We start from the raw sequence: 20,518 nt of genomic DNA on the forward strand, positions 1-20,518 counted from the left end.
CAGAATGTAGCTGGCCAAGAGTTCAGATGTGAAACCACCAGGGAGCTAGATAATGAGCCAAGTGTATTTTCCCATCAACAGCTGTGAAGCCTGGAGTCCCAAAGCAAACATTAGTGATGAAGGTCTTATATGGATTTGAGACACCATGTGTGGAGCTTGGTTCCATTAAAAACAAAGGACACATGGGATATAAAATAGCCAATTCTTCCAACTCTGGGGGGCTGGGAGGGCAACCTACACGGGCCCCTCGGATTCCACTTTTCTCAAGCCCAAGAAGGGGAAATGATAACTTGTTTTCTCAAATCCATATGAACACATGTGATGAAATGAAAACCTAGAAGCCTCTAGATCCCCTTCCTTTAGGGGAAAAAAAAGAAAAGGAAAAAGAAAAAACACCCTGCAAGGTCTAGTTTCATAGAGATGAGCAGACACTCATTTGAAGTGGGCCTGAGGTACTACAGGAAGGGACATACTTTAGATCAAGAGCATACTTAGAGGGGATGCTGTTTCTACAAACATTTTTCTAACACATCTCGGGCCCCAGCCTGGGTGACTGAGGGTATATTGAAGACCAAGTTTGAGACTGGATTTAATAAGCATTTGTTAAGTAGGTTCTATGGGTCAGGCGATGTGCTTGGGTCTAGAGATACAAAGACCAAAGGGAAACAGTCCCTATCCTCCAGAGGTCCTGCCCTGTAGCCTACAGATAGGCCTCTGGTCTATTGCAAAGTCCAGTGACAAATGCCTTAAACTTGGGAATCTGGAGACCTGAGCTCTTGACCCAGGTACTGCCTCATTTGACAACAAACCAAGCTTCAGTTTCTCCTTCAGTAAAACAAAGAGAGTACCATTCATATGCTCATGGGTCATGGGGCTGCAGGCTTAGAGTCCGGAGTGACTTCAGAAGGGAAATCCAGTCCAACTCTTTCATTTCGCAGATGAGGAAACTGAGGCCCCAAGAGACAGGAAGTCACATGTGAAGCTTGGATTTGGACCCATGTTCTTGGACTCCAATTCCAGCTCTTTCACACTATGTTGCCTGTTTGACAGTTTGGTTGGTGAGTGGGGAAAGGACTGGATCTGAGGTCAAAGCGCCCAACTCTGGGCCCGTCTTTGCTCCTTGTTCCGACATGTGGCACTTCAGGAAAGGTCGTATCGTACCCATTCTACAAATGAAGAAACTCCCTGAGGAGTTATTGCCATTAAAGTGCTTGTAAACTAGAGTGTCCTATAAACATGCATTATTAGTAGTGTAACATTAATATTAATATATAGCATAAAGGAGGCGGCACGTAAGAAAATGCATCAGGCTGTCCAAAGGAAATAGGAGCACATGCCACATTCATGGCTGCCCAGGCTTTCAGAGGACAGGTGAAGAGGCCCCGGGGAGTGGCCAGTCCAGGCTCATTATAGTCAAGTCTTGTAGGTGCAGGGGCTTCTTAATGGGGCAAAGAGAAGAGAGCAGAGGAGTGAGGAAACAGGAATGCCTCTGACCAGTCATTGTGAAGAGGGCCAGGACACTGGGGAGAGCATTAGACCACTTAGTAATCAGGAGACTTTCCACATAAGTGAACCGTGGGCCTCAGGGCACAGTAGAATCTCTACTACCTCAGTCTCCTCCCCTGTAAGATTATGGGTTTGGATAACATTGCATTCTAAGTTCTCCTCAAGCTCTGACATCCTCTGTTCTAAGGCCCCTCCCAGCTCTGACCTTCCCTGTTCTAGGGCCCCTCCCAGCTCTGACATCCCATGTTCTAAGGCCCCTCCCAGCTCTGACATCCTCTGTTCTAAGAATCCTCACAGCTCTGACATCCCCTGCTCTAAGGACCTTCCCAGCTCTGACATCCTCTATTCTAAGGCCCTTCCCAGCCCCGACCCTCCACATTGTGAAGTCCATCTCATGTGAGAAGTCACTTGATGTGAGAAAGGAACTTTATAAAGCATAGAACGGTTTCTGAATGGGAGCTTTCTTTCTGATTCATGTCTGTTTTCTGACTTCCTCACTTGTCTGTGCTCCCTCCCTGATATTGCTTTCTTTTACAAATAAGAATAATCTTATACAAATATTGCTATCTTCTATTTTTGCTTCACCTTCTCTTCCAATACATCCTCTCCACTCCCACCCCCATTTCATAGTCAGCCAACCTTTTTTTATAAGAAAGATTGGAAAATAAAGAGGACAAACCAAGCTAGCCAAAGCTTCAACCGAGTCTTGCAGTTATTAAAATGTTCCATATGAATACTTCCCCCCCCCATATGCAAAGACATGATGGCTCTTTTCTCGCTCAAAGCCAAAATTGGTCCCCACAATTGCATAGCATCCTGACATTTCTTTGCATTTAGTTTGTCTGCCCAGTAGAATGTAAGCATCTTGAGGGCAGAGCTGTTTAGTTTCATCTTTTTGTCACCAGCATCTGGCACAGTGCCTGGAACATAGTTGATGCACAGGAGTGAAGAGCTCAGTTTATAGGGTTGAATTGAATTGTTCCATGTTTTCTCAGCTCTAAAAGCAAAAGCCTCCTTTACTAAAGCACTCAGAGCCCCCCAGCTCCTGCTCCTCGGCAGGCTGGGCAGAGGGAGTGGGCAGCCCCCAAGGTTTCAGATTCAGCCTGGCTGCCTGCCCAGTCAGCAAAGGCCAGCCGCCCCAGCCAAGGCTTGTGGCCAGCTCCTGACGACCCAGAGAAGTGGCCCAAACAGCCAGTGCTTCCAAGAGATTCTCAGGGCCTGGGAAAAAGCAGGCCAGAGGGGGCTTTCTCCCTCAGATCTACTGGAGGCCGCATCTGCTGCTGCCACTACACCGGCAGCTGCCCACTGTCCAAACAGCAGTGGTTTGCATCGGACTCGACCTCCACTTACAACAATAAACTCTAAAGCAAATGAGCAGATTCCTTCCCTCCTTCTCTTCTGATGCCAAGCCAGGCACTGCAGGAGATCTCCCTGCCCTATCTGCTCAGACACTGACACCACCCTCCTTCCACATGCCTCCCTGCTTCTCACTGCAAGGCTTTGTCAGCTCTTCTGACCAGCCCTCCCTTTCCTGCACTCTGGCCCTTCTGGCTTGGTCTCTTCTTTCTTTTCTCAAGAACCTCCCCTCTCTCCTCTCCTTGGACAGAGCTCTTGCTTGGACTCTGTGGTCTTCTTCTGATCTCCTGATTTCTCAGACAGTTCCGAGTTAATGCTCAGTCTAATTCAGAGAAATTCCTTGTGCTCTAAAGGGCTCCCTATACCCAGGGATGATGTTACAGGCCGTTTGTGGCTAAGGGATGTTGTCGCATCTTAGCACAGCAGGCAACCAGAGGCTTTCACAATTTGGCATCCTGAAAAGAACATGGGACTGGAATCAACGGCCTGGGTTTGAATGTGGTCCTATAATTTATTACTTCTTCAAACACTTCCTCTTTGGCACAAAGTTAGTTAACACAAGAGTCAAGGTCTATTGATTATCACACCTTCTTAAAAGAAATGACCTTTATTAGGTAAGACTTCTCTTGATTGGTCAGACCATAAAAACTGTGTGACTTGGGCCTGTACACCTCCTTGAATCGTTCAAAGCCCTTGTATAAGAGCCTGGGCTGTGTCTTGAGGAATCTGCTTAAAAGGAAGACTGCTATCTTAGAACCAAGAAGAGATTCTGAGAGTCTGGAAGGAGGAAAGCTGAAGCAAACATGCCATTTATAGTAGACTTCTGAGGATCAAAGGTAGAACTGAGCTGTAGCAAAGAAGAGCTATTTGGAAGAGAATCACCAACTCTACAAGCATTTCAGAGCAGAAGCTCCAGGCTGGGGAAGAGTCTCAAGAAAAAGTAAGCTCTTCCCCTAGCTTCCCCAAGTGAGGCCTTTCTATCACTGGGCACCACCAGAACATAAACTATTGTTTCCTTACCCAATATTTTCTAGTAAGTTAAATTTTACTTCAAGCATTTAACCAGGAGCTAACTAGTAATAGATATGGATGTAAAATAAGACAAAGGACCCAATCCCTGCCTAAATGTTAGGAATTTTCCTTTCTGGGTGATTGAAGTCAAGGCTCATTAACTCAGGGCTTTTTCTTTTTAATCTCATCTCCCTAAAACTGAAGAGAAGGGAAGCGCTTGGACCTTAGAAGATATTGTATCATACCTTAGCTAGCTATTATAATTAGGCTTTACACTAACAGTTTTTAGAAAATAAACAGTCACAAAGAAACGTAATCATGGAATTTTAGAGCTGGAGGAATCTCAGTAGCCAGCTAGTCCAACCCAGCTAAGGTGAACCCTGTAGAGAAGTTAAAGAAAAAAAGCAGCAATGTCCAGTGGAAAAGGTTGCTGACCTAGAAGTGGGGAAACAAAATCTAGTCCCCTCTTCTTCCAGGAAAGAAACTGACTCTGTAACCTTGGGAATATTAATCAATTGAGGAACATTTATTAAGTACATAATATGTAAGAGGACTTGGACTAAGTCCTAGAGCTACAAAAACAGCCAAAAGCCAGCTGACTTTCTATCCAAGAAAAGCTCCACACTGCAGAACCCTGTCCCTTCTTACTGATTCTGGCATGGTAGCTCCAAAGGAAAAGTCTAACCACTGGTAGGGAGGAGCAAGGACTTCCACCCAAGGGTCATTGGGCTAGTTGAGGACTTTAATTGAACGTGCTTTGTTGGCTGAGTTACTCTAAGACAGCAACCCAGTGATGCACCAGTGCCCAAACTCACTCACGAGCACCCCCTCATGGTTGGACCTGGAAAATGAGAAGAACAATAGCCCCAACTTTATCACTGCTAGTTGTGAACATAGTGTACCATGATGAATGACCTAAGACTGTTTTATAAAGTAGTATATAAGCATATGTCATTAATCTCTTTCTTATTCAAGTATGTTGGTACATATATGCGTGTGTATACACACATACACATATACGTACATACATATATACAATACAATGTGTGTATGTGTATATACACATATGTATGTATGTAGGTGGCATAGTGCATAGATTGCCAGCCCTGGAGTCAGGAGAGCCTGAGTTCAAATCTAACCTTAGATACTTACTGGCTGTGTGACCTTGGGCAAGTCACTGAATTGTGTTTGTTTGTTTCTCATCTATAAAATTAAATGGAGAAGGAAATGGCAAGCCACTCCAGTATCTCTGCCAAGAAAAACCTGTATAGGATCACGGAGAGTCAGACATGTCTGAAATAACTCAACAACATGTCTGTCTGTCTGTCTGTCTATCTATCTATCTATCAAAACACATCATATAGATCTTGCTCAAACTCAGTTTCTTATAGTCTGCCCTCCTTTTGAAAGAAGTAGAACAGAGGAAGCTGATGTTCTTGACCATCCACTAGTACAAAATCATCTTTGCCTGGGGGATTCAGGCCACTGGCTCCTTGCCAGGCTGGCTATGACTATATCTTCATTATCAAAACAGTCCAAAAAACCAAAAACCTTGTCTGAAATCAATCCTCATCTAGCTGCAGACTGAGCTGCCTCAGCATCGTGATTGCAGCCAGTTCCACATATTGGCAAAGAAGGAGAAATCTGGAATCAAACACACGCACATGCTGAACCTCCGTGTGAGGTTAGATCTTGGCTGTAAACTTGTCATGCAGAGGAAGCAGGGAGGATGCAGACCTTGGGTCTTTGTGGTAGACCCATTTTCAGATCCAGACATGACTCAATGAAAAATACCATTTTCCTGCTTCATCCAGGTTTCTCTGCCGAGGGTGGAGAGAATGAAGTAGCAGTGATCTCTTCCTCAGTAGTCATCCATTCATTCACTTACTCACTCACTCAGCAAGCATTTACTAAAGATGCCATTGACGCCTTCACTTCACAGGGGATATGTTGCCATGGCTCCTTTGGGAAAGGTACAGGGCGAGTATAAAACTTTGCTATTATCTTTCCAGACATCTGGGTAATGGGAAGCAAAGACAAACTTGGAACCACATTCACATTGATTTCATAAGCTCTGGAAATCGACAGTTGCAAGACACAAGATCAGAGTCACCCTGTCCTCCCAGAGCCCAGACAAAGCTCCTTCTATTGGTCTGGCCATTTCCTATCTACCTGTGGCCAGACTAAGTAACTAACCAGCAGCCAAAGAGCAAAGCCAGCTTCTGTTTTGGATGTTTGATAACTAAAGAAGTTTTCCTCCTCTTCCCTTGAACATGGCAGACCATCATGATGTTATGGATCCCACCAGCTGCTGATGCCTCCCCTAGTAACCTTGTGATTATCTTGTACACACGCTACATGTATATACATATATGTGTGTATATACATGTAAGTGCATGTGTGTATACACACACACATTATAATAGCATTATAGTATGTATAATAAATAGTATTATATGTATATCATAGGTGTATATATGTGTACATGTGTGTGCACGTGCATATATGCATACAACATACACATAATAGTATTACAGTATATATAATAAATAGTATTGTATGTATATGTATATCATGTGTGTATATATATATATGTATATGTGTGTGCATGCACACACACATATTTTGTCTCCATTGATACTATATAAACTCTTGAGGGCAGAAAATCTTTTCTTCTTGGTTTCATATCTCCAGAAGTGCCTAGCATGGTGTCTAGGAAATTGTATGAGTTTAATAAATTTTTTAATGAGATGTGATCTTCTCATTATAGGCTTTCCCCCATGGACCCTATCAAAGAGTAGTAATTGTTTAATGCAATAGCAAAACATGGGTGGATGAAATCATACCAATTGCTTGGGGAAAGACCTTTTGGGGAAGGCATTATGTACATTGTGTGGAAGCAGGGAGTGGGAGGTTAGACAGAAATACTAGAGTAGAAATACTATTGGCTTTGGGGTCAGTGAACCTAGGTTTAATTCTCTGATCTGCCATATGCAAACAGTGTGAACTTGGAAAAGTCACTTTATCTGTCTGGGCCTCAGTTTCTCATATATAAAATGAGATTTGATTTCTAGGGCCAGTTTGAACTTGGAATCCATGATCCATAGGGACACAGATTATAAATGTCATGATTATATGACATATATTATTTTAAAATGTTTTGAGGAGCCTAGTAATGGGATGGTGGAGAGATGCCTGCCACTAATCTTACAAAATACATTTAGCCCTAGAAGACCGTGATGCCAAAGGTCTGCTTGTGACATGGCTGTCTGCCATGATGTTAACCTCTGAAGGTTGGCCATGCCCCACCAGCCCTGCAACAATGCCCAGCTACCTGTTAGGGAATTTGTTGGGGAAGGCGTGTGATTTTGTAATAGGGGAAAATACCAGATTGTGATTCTAGAATATAATTCAAAATCTGGAGATTATTCTGATTCCAGTTCTATCTCTATCTGTCTGAGCTTAGATGAATTCCTCTGAATATCATTTGTGAAACAAGAAGGCTAGAGCTAATGATCTTGTAAGGTTTTGTCTAGTGATAACTTTCAATATTCTAAAGTCCCTGGTAGTATTCATGTTCTGTGTTCTAGGGTTCCTTCCATTCCTTGACTTAAGGTTCCTTCCAGCTCTGACATTCTTTGTCCTGAAATGTCTCCCAGCTTTGACATTCTATGTATTAGGGGCACTTCCAGCTCAGATAATCTAAGGAATGGTTTAAATACATATTGAATCTCCAACTTCAAGCCATACTAACTACATCTTGAAAAGGAGAAACTCTGTAAAATTAATTATATCACTTTCAAATCAAATTTTTAAAAAATCATCATGAAAAACAGAAAATTAACAAAAGTAAAAATCTTATAACTATTTCCTAGATAAACTTAGCTGATGTAAAAACAATCACTTCAATGAAGAGTCCAAAAAGAGCTCAGAAAGTTATTTAATTAGGACACTTTTAATTTTACTCAGCAGAGAAACATGATAGCCAAGGAAAATTCTGGTTTAGAATGCAACTCACTTGCAAAATATTATGAAAGAGAAAGACCTAAGACTATGAACAATACCATCTCACAAAACAGCAAATAGTAGTTGTAGAAAGCTTGGCTTCCATTCCAGCTAAAGCTACCTGTGCCCATACGATTTATAGCTAAAACTTGAAGCATAACAAATAGAAGAAAACTGACACAGATCTGCTGGAATTTTTAGAGTGATCTAGTCCCATAAAAAGAACAATGAAAGTAGCTCATTTGGATTATATTAACTCCCTATTCAATATACTACATCAGTGGGGAACCTGTGACCTTGAGGCCACATGTGGCCCTCTAGGTCCTCAAGTGCAGCTCTTTGACTGAGTCCACACTTCATTGTTCTGTGAAGTTTGGATTCAGTCAAAGGGCTGGACTGACCCTATTTGGGATTTTCTTGTTAGAGATACTAAAATGGTTTGCTATTCCGTTCTCCAGATCATTTTACAGAGGAAGAAACTGAGGAAACAGGGTGAAGTGACTTGCCCAGGGTCACGCAACTAGGAAGTGTCTGAGGCTATATTTGAACTCATGAAGATGAGTCTTCCAGATTCCAAGGTGATCTGTCCATTGTACCACCTAGCTGCTTCCTCTAGGGTTACAAAGGTGGAGGTAATTAGTTGACAAAAACTTGAACTTTACACTAGTTTCCCTGGGGATGTAGGTTGTGGGTGAAGTTTACAAAGGAAGCAACAAGGAAAGGGGATATTAAATCTAGCTTGATTAAATCTTGGCAAAATAGAAATAAAATTGATTTTCAATTTTACACAGTCTAATAAGCATTTACTCCCAAAAGTCTCATTCCCAGAAAGCTCTTGATTCCAATGGCTGAGTTCTTACTGTTTGCTAAAGGAGCATGGCAACCACTCAATTCGAGCACCATGATTGAATCGATTACTTGTTTTTGAATACATGCAAAACATGTAAAATAAAACAATACCTAGTCCTCCAGCATGAGCATCAATCAGCGATGCTGCCACAGCAATCCCTGAAGGGAGGCCTAGCTCCTTAGCAGCCTCTGGGGTGAGACCTTTGCCAAGAGGATCTCCAGGAAATAGCACTTGGGTTCCTGGACAGACAGACAGACAGAAGAGAAACCAAACAAAACAACAATTAAATCAAACATGAATTCTCATGCTGTTTTTTCCTTAACTATATTGTCCTCTCCCAAATCTATGTTGGATACAGAATTCTTCTCCTCCCCAGTCCTGAAAAATGCCTGTGGATTGAGGCCAAGAAGGAACCTTAGAGGGAATCCAGCCTCACCCCCTTCATTCTAGAAATGAGAAAAAAGAGGCCTACACGTGGAAAGTGACTGAATCAGATTCTTACAGACAGTAAGTGGCCAAGGCTGAATCAGAACTTCTTCACTTATGAGAGAGCTCTTCCCGCTGCAACATGATGCCTCTCAGTACATCAGGGAAGTCTGGTTGCTCATGCTAAAGACTTAGGTGTGGATCCCATCATGTTGAACATCAAACTTCAGAATGCTTTTACGAGCACGTAGGGCAGCTCAAACATATGGGAAATTCCATCCATAGGAAACTCATAATATGCTTAATGCAACTCATCCAGTTTTAAAAATTCTTTCTGAGACTGATGTTAAATAAATATTCCTTTAAACTCACACACACACAAACAATATTCTTCCTGTGGGGCATATATTTGTAGTGATAGGGGACTGGAGGAAGTCTACCTCTGGGATCACTTCCTGCCAAAGGAAAGGGGGTCTAGTTCTTTCCCCATAACACAATTACAAAAAGGGCCTTTCTCAGAGTGAAAAAAGGGAATCTCTTAAACCCTGGGGCTAATCAAGGCATCGGAACCCTTGGAATGAGTCAGGAATTTGGTTGGTCCAAAAGTTACTGTATTGAATGCTTTCCTATGGAGCCTGGACTATGTTGAGAAGCATTCGAGACAAAGGCCCTACCCTTGATCTTGGTTGGTGGTACAGCCTTAATGAGGAGGAAAAATTTATACACATGAAATAACATGTCACCAGTTAAAACTCATTAATCAACATATTTCCCCATATGAGAAGGTCTAAGTAAAGACTATTTATTTTGCATCTCTCCGCTCTGAAATGAGTAGATACTATACCAATGTCTACTAAAGAAATATTAAAAAAAATGAACAGCAACATAGAGCTGTGATGTCTGCGAATAATAGGATCATATTTTGGGGCAGAAAGGGCTTTCAAATATGTTCTATTCCAACCCTTTATTTTTACAAATAGGGGATCGTTGTACAGAGGGGTTGCAGGTGGAACCATGGATAGAGTGTAGGGCCTGGAGTCCAGAAGAACTGAGTTCAAATCTGGTTTCAAATGCTCACTAGCTATGTGACCCTGGGCAAATCACCTAATCTTTGTCTGCCTCACTTTCCTTAATCGTGAAATGGGAATCATAATAGCACCTACCTCCCAGAGTTGTTGTGAAGATCAAAAGAGATGCTATTTTTAAAAGCGTTTAGTACAGTGCTTGGCCCAAAGCAGGCACTTTAGTAACTGTTTGTTCCTTTCCTCCTTGCCCACCCCTTGGTCAAGGTCATATAGTCAGTAAATTTCAAAGCTGAGAATAAATGATTACCTTAATCAAGTTTCACCAAAATCTGGTGAGGTAGGGACGACTTACAGGTATTATTACGTCTGCTGGTACAGGCCAGGAAATTGAGAATCAAAGAGTCTTTCCTTGGTTGCCAGACTAATAAGTATGAGAAGCAGGATTTGAAGAAAGGAAACGAATGAATGGATGAAAGAATGAATAGTATTTACTAAGCACTTACCATGTGCCAAGCACAAAAGCACGAATACAAATACAAAAAGAATCCCTGTCCTTGAGCAGCTTCTTTCCACTGGGACAAGAAAACATATCCAGGTAGCAGTGGCCAGGAAAGGGAGTGATGGTCTGGAAAGCCACAAGATGGTGAGAGAATGAGAGAACAGCCTATTCACATGCCCTTTATGGAGGCAAGAGTGGTGGGCATTTGATTATAATTCTCAGACAAAGAGGCGGGAAGATGGAGTTGGGGAAGGGTCAATAGGAGGGGGAACAGTAGGCTCCTAAGGAATGTTGATTAGCTCCTGCCAGGGATGAACTCTGGAGGTCTGGCATTTGGAAGGGTCCAGCTGCATGGTGGAAGGCACTTAGGCAAGCAGAGTAGATGATGGCAGCTGATGTGGGCCTAGTAAGAGAACTTGGTGGTGGAGCATCTTGCTTTATGAAGTAAGAAACAGACCACTTGTGGGACATAGTGTAGTAGCATTCTTCTTCATATTGACCAGATGACCACTGAAGGCTCTTCCAACTCTGACGTTCTAGGAAGGGAAGGGAGGAAGGGAGGGAGGGAGGCTAGCAGCTAGCAGCTACTGTGGCTGTGCAAAACCAACAACAACCAGCACACAGAATGCTGCAAGCTCAGGTTCTTTTGATCTGCTTTACTAAGTATATTAGGAAGGCAGAATTTATGATTTCAAAGAGAATCTCATATGTGCCTAAAAGGTCCGGAACCGCAGGATATAAGGAATTCTCTAGGCAGAAGGCAGGAGAACTAAAGCATGTATTTACACTCCACAATAACAAGCCCACAAACCCGCATCCCCATTTTGATATTTTCATCAAAAGCTTCCAGGCCCAATAAGTCCGCCTTACAAGGGTAATCAGAAGGTCACAGAGAAGCGAGATGGTATAAGGCAAAATCGTATACATGCTTCCCCTCTACGGTAAGAAGATTACCCACTAGCCTCTAGTCAGCTCTGCTACCGGCAGCTCAGCTTTGTCTGTAGGTGTCTCTGGCTCCAACCGGAAAAGGAAAGGAGGATCTTCAAGCTGTCCTCTCCCCTCTTATAGAGTTTTTGACATCATCAAGCGCCGCCTGAACGACCAGGGCCGATTGGTTCTTGACTTGGCCCCTCCCCCAGCATAGACCACGTTAACACACCTCCCCTCAGCCAGCGCCACGACTCATCACACAGGAAGCTCTGGTCCTGCCCCGGAAGAGCAAGCCCCAGTGTCCAGGGAAGCTCAACGAGGCGAGCTGAGTCATTCAAAGAAAACAAAGTCCATTCTGGCTACACTAAGGAAATCAGCGTTAATGGGTTAACAATCTTAGTTTAATCCAACATACGAATATCATTCAGTTAGTTCAGAGGAAAAAGCCAGCACCCTGAACTTCAGAGCAAATACAAACAAATTACAAACATCAACAGACAGACCTCGTCTGATTCAAATCTCAATGCATAGTTACCAGAGTTTAACAAAGTCTGAACATCCAGGGTTTACAAGCTGGAGGGCTCTTAACTACAGCTGCCCAGAGTCTGCACATCAGCACACTGCCAAGAGTGAGAGCCCCAAGCAAAACAGCTCTGTTCTCTCTTTTTATACAGTCATCAAACCTCATCTGAGTGACCAGAACTTAGGCACATACTATTGGCTCTGGTCTTAGCAACTCTCCTTAGGACCCTGGGGGCTTCACACCCACATAGGCTTAGCACTTAGTAGCTAGGGGTTTTGGACCTACTTGGGAGCGAAGATATAATCAGATCTCCTTTCTTTTTCCCCACCTGGTGCACCACCTTAGTTACCAATGCAGAAGGAAGGAAGGAAGGAAGGAAGGAAGAAAAAAAGGAAGGAAAGAAGGAAGAAAGGGAGGGAGAGAGGGAAGAATGAAGGAAAGAAGGAAGGAAGGAAGGAAGGAAAAAAGCATTTCTTAAGCATTTCCTTTGTGTCAGGCACTATGCTACTCACTAAGGATGCAAAAACAGCCAGCAAGATTGTTCTGTGGGCACAGACAACACATAAAAGACAGCTAGATGAGGGCCAAGGGAGGTGGAGGCTGCTGACCAGAGTGGAGGCAGCTCAGTTTGGAAGTGTCTAGGAGAAGGATGGGGGCCTGGTGCCAGCTAAGATAAGGTGAAAGCTCATCCTTCAGAGCCCAGGGTGGCTGGAGCAGTCTAGGTATTAGTGGAATGAAGATGAGAAACATGATCAGGGTTCAGAAGGCCTGGTTTGCTTCAGTGACCTGAAGTTGTCCATCAGTCAAAGTGAATCTACTGGAACATACTATGTCCACTCCAGGCCAAGACAATGAGATTCTCAGCCAAACCTGGGTGACGTTGACTGATTGCTCTGTCTGGTATGGTGATGAGGTCACAGCTCCATCAGCCAGTAGGCTGGAGAGAGGCTCCCTTGCCTGGACCTGCCAGGAACTGAGTCGTGGGATCCTGAGGACTGGGCAGTTCTCTCTGCTTGTGTGCCAGGGTCTTGACTCTTGGAACATAGCTAAGCTGAGATCATCTGTCTGGAAGTTCACTCCAATGATATAGATCCCAACCCATCCATGCCTGCCCATCTTGTGTCTTGTCCACATCTTCTTATAAGTTTACCCCAGGAAAAACACTCCACGTAATGGCAGCCTTCATCTCATTCACCTGATATCCCAAGAACACAAATGGGGACTTGGGCTGTTCCCTTGCCATCCTTTATCCTTTCCACGTGAATTCAAAGCCACCAATCACCTTATTTGTCTTTCTAAGGAACATCTATGAAGGCCCTGGAAATAGCCCTCTATCCTTGTGCTCTATAAGCTCACATTCTCCTGGATTTACCCCATGGAAGCCAATCCCAAAATTAAGTTCACAAACAATGTGTTTGGTTTTCTTGGCTTTCTTCATATCCTAGTTAAAATCTCCCTTCTCCAAAAAGCCTTTTCCAATGGCCTTTCACATTAGTGTCTTCCCAAGATATGTCTAGATCTTGTTTGTACGTTGTCGTTTGCATGCTGTCTCCCCTGTTAGATTTTTAGCTCCTTGAGAGCAAGGCCTGTCTTTTCCTTGGAATCCCCAGCACTTAGCACAGAGCCTCCCACATAGTCAGCATTTAACAAATCCTTGTTGGCTTCACTAGGAGACCCTATTCTTTCTCTTTGAGTTATAATGGAGCCAGGCATTCCTGGATGTGGTGAATCATGGGCCTAGCAGAGCCTAGGAAATTGGAGCCCATTGAGTAGCAGAGGAGTGTTGTGACATCCAATCAATTAATAAATAAATTCTATGTGCCAGGCATTGTTCTTGCTACTGGGGATATAAAAAGTATAAAGAATGAATCAATCTCTACTTGCAATGGGCTTATACTCTAAAAGAGGAGTACAGAATAAATGTAAATATACACATAATAGTTAAATATAAGCTAGTTTGGGAGGGCATTAGAAGTTGGGAAGACCAGGAAAGGATTCTTGTAGCAGGAGGTGCTTGAGCTGTGACTTTAAGAGAAGGGGAATTTGAGGTGGAGGCAAGGAAGGAGTGCATTCTAGGCAAAGGCTCAACTCTGGCAAATGGAATATAATGTAGGAGGAGCAAGAGAAGGCCAAAGAGAAGGCCAGTTGGCTGATTGCATGGAGAGTTCTTTCATGTTTATACTTCATTTATCTTAATTTTTATTGACAGCTTCCTTCTTTACATCACCTTCCTTTTCATAGATGTTTCTTCCATGCTCTCCTGCCCAGAAAGCCATCCCCTGGAGCAAAGAATAGTATTAATATTTCTAATGGTCTTATCCCAAAGAATTATTTCTGGGCTTGCATGTTTTCTTCTCCTTTGGAAGCAAATGCCAGATATGTACCTGTGGTCTGGAGCGTGTAATGGCAGAAGGTAGAATGGAAGCAGGGAACAGGCACTAGAATCCTGGAGGCAGGAAAACAATTAGGGAGTGGTCCATCAACATAGAAAACAAGGCAGGTTCAGGGACCAAGAAAGTGAAAGAGGCTGTGGTCCTTGGGCTAGGACCTGATCCTCAGAAGAGCTTGGAAATTAAGCCTGGGGGCCAAAGGCCAAGGTTTTCTCAGATCAAAAGGATGGAATCCCCAGGAAGCTGATAGGAGATCACAGGGGCCCAAGACTGTGGGAGAGATGTCTCATAGGCTACAAGGATGCACTCCTTGAATGAGAATTAACATAAATATGAGAACAAATTATCATGGTTTCCTGCAGTGAATGCTGAATCTAGAGTTAGGTGACCAGAAGAATACCTGACTGGTTACCTCTGTGGTCAAAGCTGAACTAGCAGAACCTGCCCATGTTACAGATGAGGAAACTGAGGCCCAGAAAGATATGATTTCCTAAGGTCATGCAGGAAGGACCTAGGTTTGAACCCAGATCCTCTGACTGTGAGTATACTACAATGAAGCCTCCTTTCAGGTTTATTGCATGTTATTTCTCCTCTCACACGCTGGACTACTTTCTTCTCCCTATACTTAATATTCCATCTACCACTTGTTTTGTTGTTCAGCCATATTAGTCATGTCTGACACTCTGTGACCCCATTTGGGATTTTCTTGGCAAAGATACTGGAGTAGTTTGCCATTTCTTTTTCCAGCTCATTTTACAGATGAGGAAACTGAGGCAAACAGGGTCAAGCAACTTGCCCAGGGTCACACAGCAAGTAAGTATCTGAGGCTGGATTTGAACTCAGGTTTACTTGACCCCAGGCCTGACACTCTATCCATCAACTTCCTTGGTGCCATTGTCCAGGCTATATACCATGTCTGCAATGCTCTCCCTCCTCACTTCCACCTGTAGGAATCACTAGCCCCCATCAGAACTTAGCTCAGGTGTCACCTTTTATGTGAAACCTTTCCAGATCCCCACAATGGTGATAGAGCTTCCCACTAGCTAATTTCATTACATTTACTGTGAGATAAGCAATGGGGCCTCACTTCGATATGTTCAAAGAACAGTGGGCAGACAAACTTACCTAGAGCTCGGAGGACAAAACAAAGGGTAGTGTGAGATAAGTTAGATTGGTAGGTTGAAGATAATAATTAATAGCTGGCATTTAAATAGTGCTTTACAGGAGGTAGGTACTATTATGACTGCCATTTTAGAGATGAGGAAACTGAGGCAGATAGGGATTAAGTGACTCACCCAGGTTTCCCAGTGAGGAAGTGTCCGAGGCTGGTCTTCCTGACTTTAGGCCCAAGGTTCTATCTACTGCAACACTTGTCTTAAGATAGACTGGAAGACTTTAAATTCTATGCTATAGAGTTGGGTTCCTTAGAAGTGGAAATGGGAAATCTTTGAGCACTGGAATGACACGATCCAACCAGTTCCTTGGGTAGATTAGGCTGGCATTGGTGTGTCAATGCATTGGCACTGAGGAAAGAGATTGGAGGCTATTGAATTTTATTGACCTGTCAAGGTGAAAGAAGAACCTTCACCATCACTCACTGATGGTTCAGCCCTTGGGGGGATTAGCAGTTATATCCAATTCCTTTTTTCCTCAAGACATCTGATTGCATTTTAGTTTAATCCTAGTAAGAGATTATTTTTCCCCAAAGAATAATAAATCCCCAAAGAAATTCAAATAATCAGAATTTTCTACTGTTCTCATGTCAAATTTAGCAATAGTCAGTCAACCAACACATGTTTCTTAAGTGTTTATGGTGTGCCAGTTACTGTGATAGGCATTGGAGATAAAAGATGAGAATGAAACTATCCACACTCTCACAGAATTTACATTTTACTGAAAACAGAAAAGAGAAACAACACAAAGGAATTGAGGCCCAAATAAATACAGAAATGAAAAGGGATATATTACAGCCAGCCAGGTGTTAGGCACAGTGCAAAGTGATCCATGGTAGAAATGCAAAAGCAAAGCCAGTTTCTACCCTCAAAGTGTCTACAATCTAATGGAATTAAGACATCAGAAATGTATCTTAAAGAGCAAAGCCACTTCCCAGTTCACTAACCACGTTCAAGTCATCCCTGACTTTTTATTGTCTCCTTTTCATGCCCAATCAATCACAAAGTCCTAGCTTTATTTTCTCTGAAATAGCTCAGTGCCCAGTGGAGTCTTGATTTTGAGGTCTGGGTAAGGCAAAGGAAAAAGGCTGATACCAGGATGGACAGTCTCTCCTCTTCAACCAATCAGCTAGATGATGCAACAGATAAGTCAGGAAGACCCGAGTTCCAATCTAACTTCAGCCACTTAGCAGACTGTGTTACCCTAGGCAAGTCCCTATAAAATAGAGCTAGTAATACTACTTACAATGCAGGGTTGTGGTCTGGATTAAAGGAGATTCATGAAGCACCTAGCACAACGGGTGGCACGTGTGGGTGCTTAAACACGTCTTCCCTTCTCCGATCATTTAACAGGCATTTATGAAGTAAGGCCTTGTGTTAGGCACTGGGGATACAAAATTAAAATGAAGCAGAGTCTTCCCGCAAAGCATTAAGCTCAATCAAAGAATATATGCAAGGTAATTTGGGGGAGGGCTTTGAGTTAGTGGGTAAGCACCTTAAAGGGTAAAGCACCTTCCTATTTGTACCCTTGGAGTTTTGCACAGTGCCTGGCATAGAATAAACAATGAATAACAAGTTTTTCAATCATTGCTTCTTAAAGTCATCCTCCTCCTCTTCCTCCTCTTCCTCCTCCTTTTTCTCATTATTATCCTTATTTCATTACAGTTGAATCTTAACTACGGACGAACATAAAATTGGCCACTGCATTCCGTTTCCCAAAACATTCTGGCAAATGATATTTTAGCATTTATGTCGTTTATGTGGTGGTGCATGTATTATTTAAAATCAAGTTTAGGGGATGCATGGGAAAAGTCATGAGCAGAGTGGCTTCACTCAGGCTGTGTTCCATGGTAGAAGGTTTAGAGAGTTAGCATAGGTCACTTTGTGCCCTGCCTTTTCTGTCCCTGATGTGGTGGAAATAGCCTAGTCAACAGCCTTGTTTCCTCTGTTAATGCGTTTGCTCTTTACCCACTCCAGGCTACCACCTACACTTGCCCCTGGTGAAAAAAAGGTTAGTTATGGTTCTCCATACAAGTGTCACCACAGCCTTGCTCCTCACTAGGAAGGCAGAAAAAGGGAGCCCAGAGGACTCCATGCTGACCCATCTGCCATCATTATCCTAAAACTAACATGTACCCTAATCCCTTCAGGGGTCAATAGCACACTTATACAGGCGGCTCACAGGTTCCCTCGGGTCCTTCTCAGGTAAAGCACTTTGAATATTGTTTAGTTTCAATTCTAGCAGTCCAAAGCTATGGTGAGCAGTAAGTTACTTGGTGGTTGAAGACCAGCCATCAATTTGGAGCTACTTACTGTTACATAAAATCTTTCCCTACCAACTTTTCAATTTCTCTCTCTCTCTCTCCCTCTCTCTCCCCCCCTCTTTCTCTCTCTCTCTCTCTCTCTCTCTCTCCCCCCTCCCTCCCTCTCCCTCTCCCTCTCTGTCCCTCTCTGTCTCTCTTTCTCTCTGTGTCTCTGTCTCTCTGTCTCTGTCTCTCTGTCTCTGTCTGTCTGTCTCTTTATCTCTGTCTGTCTCTATGTCTCTGTCTCTCTCTGTCTGTCTCTGTCTCTCTGTGTCTCTCTGTCTCTGTGTCTCTGTCTCTGTGTCTGTCTCTGTCTCTGTCTGTCTCTCTCTCTGTCTGTCTCTCTCTCTCTCTCTCTCTCTCTCTCTCCCTCTCTCTCTCTCTTCCCCTCCCCTTTTTTTCCTAATGTCAGCACAAGAAATTAATGACTCTATGGATTGCTGGGAGCCTGAGTGTATTATGGTGGTCAACAGAACTGTAACTCTCCTTAGGAGGGATAAGGGTTGGGATGGGGTTCACATATTCCAAAGGTATCACAGGGATCCTTTGTTTTCAGGAAAACAGCTAAATAAACCTTACTTAAATGGAGATCAGTATTTGTCAGAGCCAAGAAGGCAAGCCGGCATAGAACAGAGCTTGGCAGAGAAGTCAGAAACAGGCTTAGACGTTAGATGTGAGCTGTCTGGAAGCTGGATCCCTCTTTCTTGGTAACCTGTATCTCTGACATTGCAGAAGGGGTGCTTCTGACCCAGTGAGGGATCATGGAGGGTTTGTGCCATGCTAAATCACACTTAGATTAGACAAAAAAAAGAGGAAACTGGTCCCGCATTCTTGGGTTTTTTTTAAGTCTGTATCCATGAATATATCATTTTTGGCTTTACTAGTAACAGTGTTGTTCTCATTACATATTGTTATGATTATTCGATGATACCACAATGAGAAAATAATAGATTTATATAAAAAATATGATACAATATTGTGAGAGGTAGCTATGGTATAATACATGGACCTGGGAATTAGAGTTGAGTTCCAGAATGTGTGATCTGGGCAACTCTAAGCCTATAATGCCAAAGAAATGGTATCTATCTACATAGCTAGAGGTGGTTTTCCCATTGGGGTTTCTTTATTCCAGTGAAATCATAGGTTGACCCCAAATCTCCCAATCCCTCAGGGGTACCCCTACAATAGGAGAGCCAAGTTTACTTTAAGATCCTAACCTGTTTTCGTGTGAGCATGCGTGCATGTGTGTGTGTGTGTGTGTGTGTGTGTGTGTGTGTGTGTATAAGGGACTGAGAGAGTCAGTCCAGAACCTTGATGCAGATATAGTACAATTCAACAGGTAACAAGTATTTATTAAGATCCAATATTGTATAAGGCATTAGTAGGCACTGAGGATAAAAAAAAAGAAAGAAAAATAATTCCTGCTCTCAAGCGCCTCACATTCTCTTCAGGGATACAATGTGTAGAGAGAAACGTGTATGTACACAGGTACATATGTGTGTATGTATATATGTATTATATATTCACTCCAATTTTATTATATGCATACATGTACATGAATGTGTACATGGGAGTATGTGTATATATATGTATACATATGTATGCACATTTATAATATGATAATTTCAGTAGGAAGGAGAGAGAACTGACCACCAAGAGAATCAAGAAATATTTCCCATAGAAGACACTTCAAAGAAGAAGACAGCCTTGAAGGGGGCCCAGAAGTATAAGAGGCAGAGGTGACAAGGAATATATTTCAGGCATCCAAGTTAGACTGTGAAAATGCACAAGGTGGGAAATAGCCAAAGCCCAAGGGTGGTAGTCTGTTTCAAATGCAGAGAGTTGGAGGGATGCAAGGTGAAATAAACCTAGAAGGTTCAATGGGCACCAGGTGGTGAAGGATTTTACCACCAAACTGAGGAGTCTGTCTTTTAACCTAGAGCCAATAGGCAGTCTCCGAAGATTCACAAACAGAATAGTAATAACAAATAACACATAAATATATTATATAAACATATAACAATAAATATAACATATAACAAAAATTTATGTTACTTCTCCAATTGATAATAAATATTCTATTATTAGTAACCTAGTTACAAAGAGAAGTAGATTGGGGTTTGGCCCATTCTCAGCACCAGTATCACTGACCCTCAGAGAAAATACCTGCAAGAAGATTCATAGGCCTTCACCTGCAATACTAGAATGCTTGTGAATAGACAACATTGTAGTACTTGATGCCTCCAGAATGTAAATATCACATCTCGATAAAATGAAAGTAATCAGAAATTCAAATTAATCATATTATATCATCCAGAATCCTTTAAAATAGAAGTTCTTCCATTTCTTTTTAGCTGTCCTCTTGAAAGGAACTACTCTCTTTGAGGAATGGGTTTTGCTTCAGACTAATAATCATTAAAAAGATGCTTTGATGGCATCTCATTGGCTGTTCTTTTGAATTTATACTAATATTATCATTTATTATGATCATATATTAATGGAAAGGCAGCACAGTATCAAGA

General features: G+C 42.6%; 1 protein-coding gene across 5 annotated transcripts in view; it reads right to left on the reverse strand.

Moving 5' to 3' along the window:
- Positions 1-20,518, reverse strand: part of FGGY (FGGY carbohydrate kinase domain containing) — a 512,879-nt gene that overhangs the window by 203,487 nt on the left and 288,874 nt on the right. For all 5 annotated transcript variants that reach the window (XM_036754773.1, XM_036754775.1, XM_036754774.1 and 2 more), the window contains exon 7: positions 8,839-8,967. In XM_036754773.1, the coding sequence (XP_036610668.1) occupies positions 8,839-8,967 (129 nt within the window). The remainder of the gene's footprint in view (positions 1-8,838; positions 8,968-20,518) is intronic.

This window comes from Trichosurus vulpecula, chromosome 4 (genome assembly GCF_011100635.1).
Source record: "Trichosurus vulpecula isolate mTriVul1 chromosome 4, mTriVul1.pri, whole genome shotgun sequence".
NCBI classification, from domain to species: domain Eukaryota; kingdom Metazoa; phylum Chordata; class Mammalia; order Diprotodontia; family Phalangeridae; genus Trichosurus; species Trichosurus vulpecula.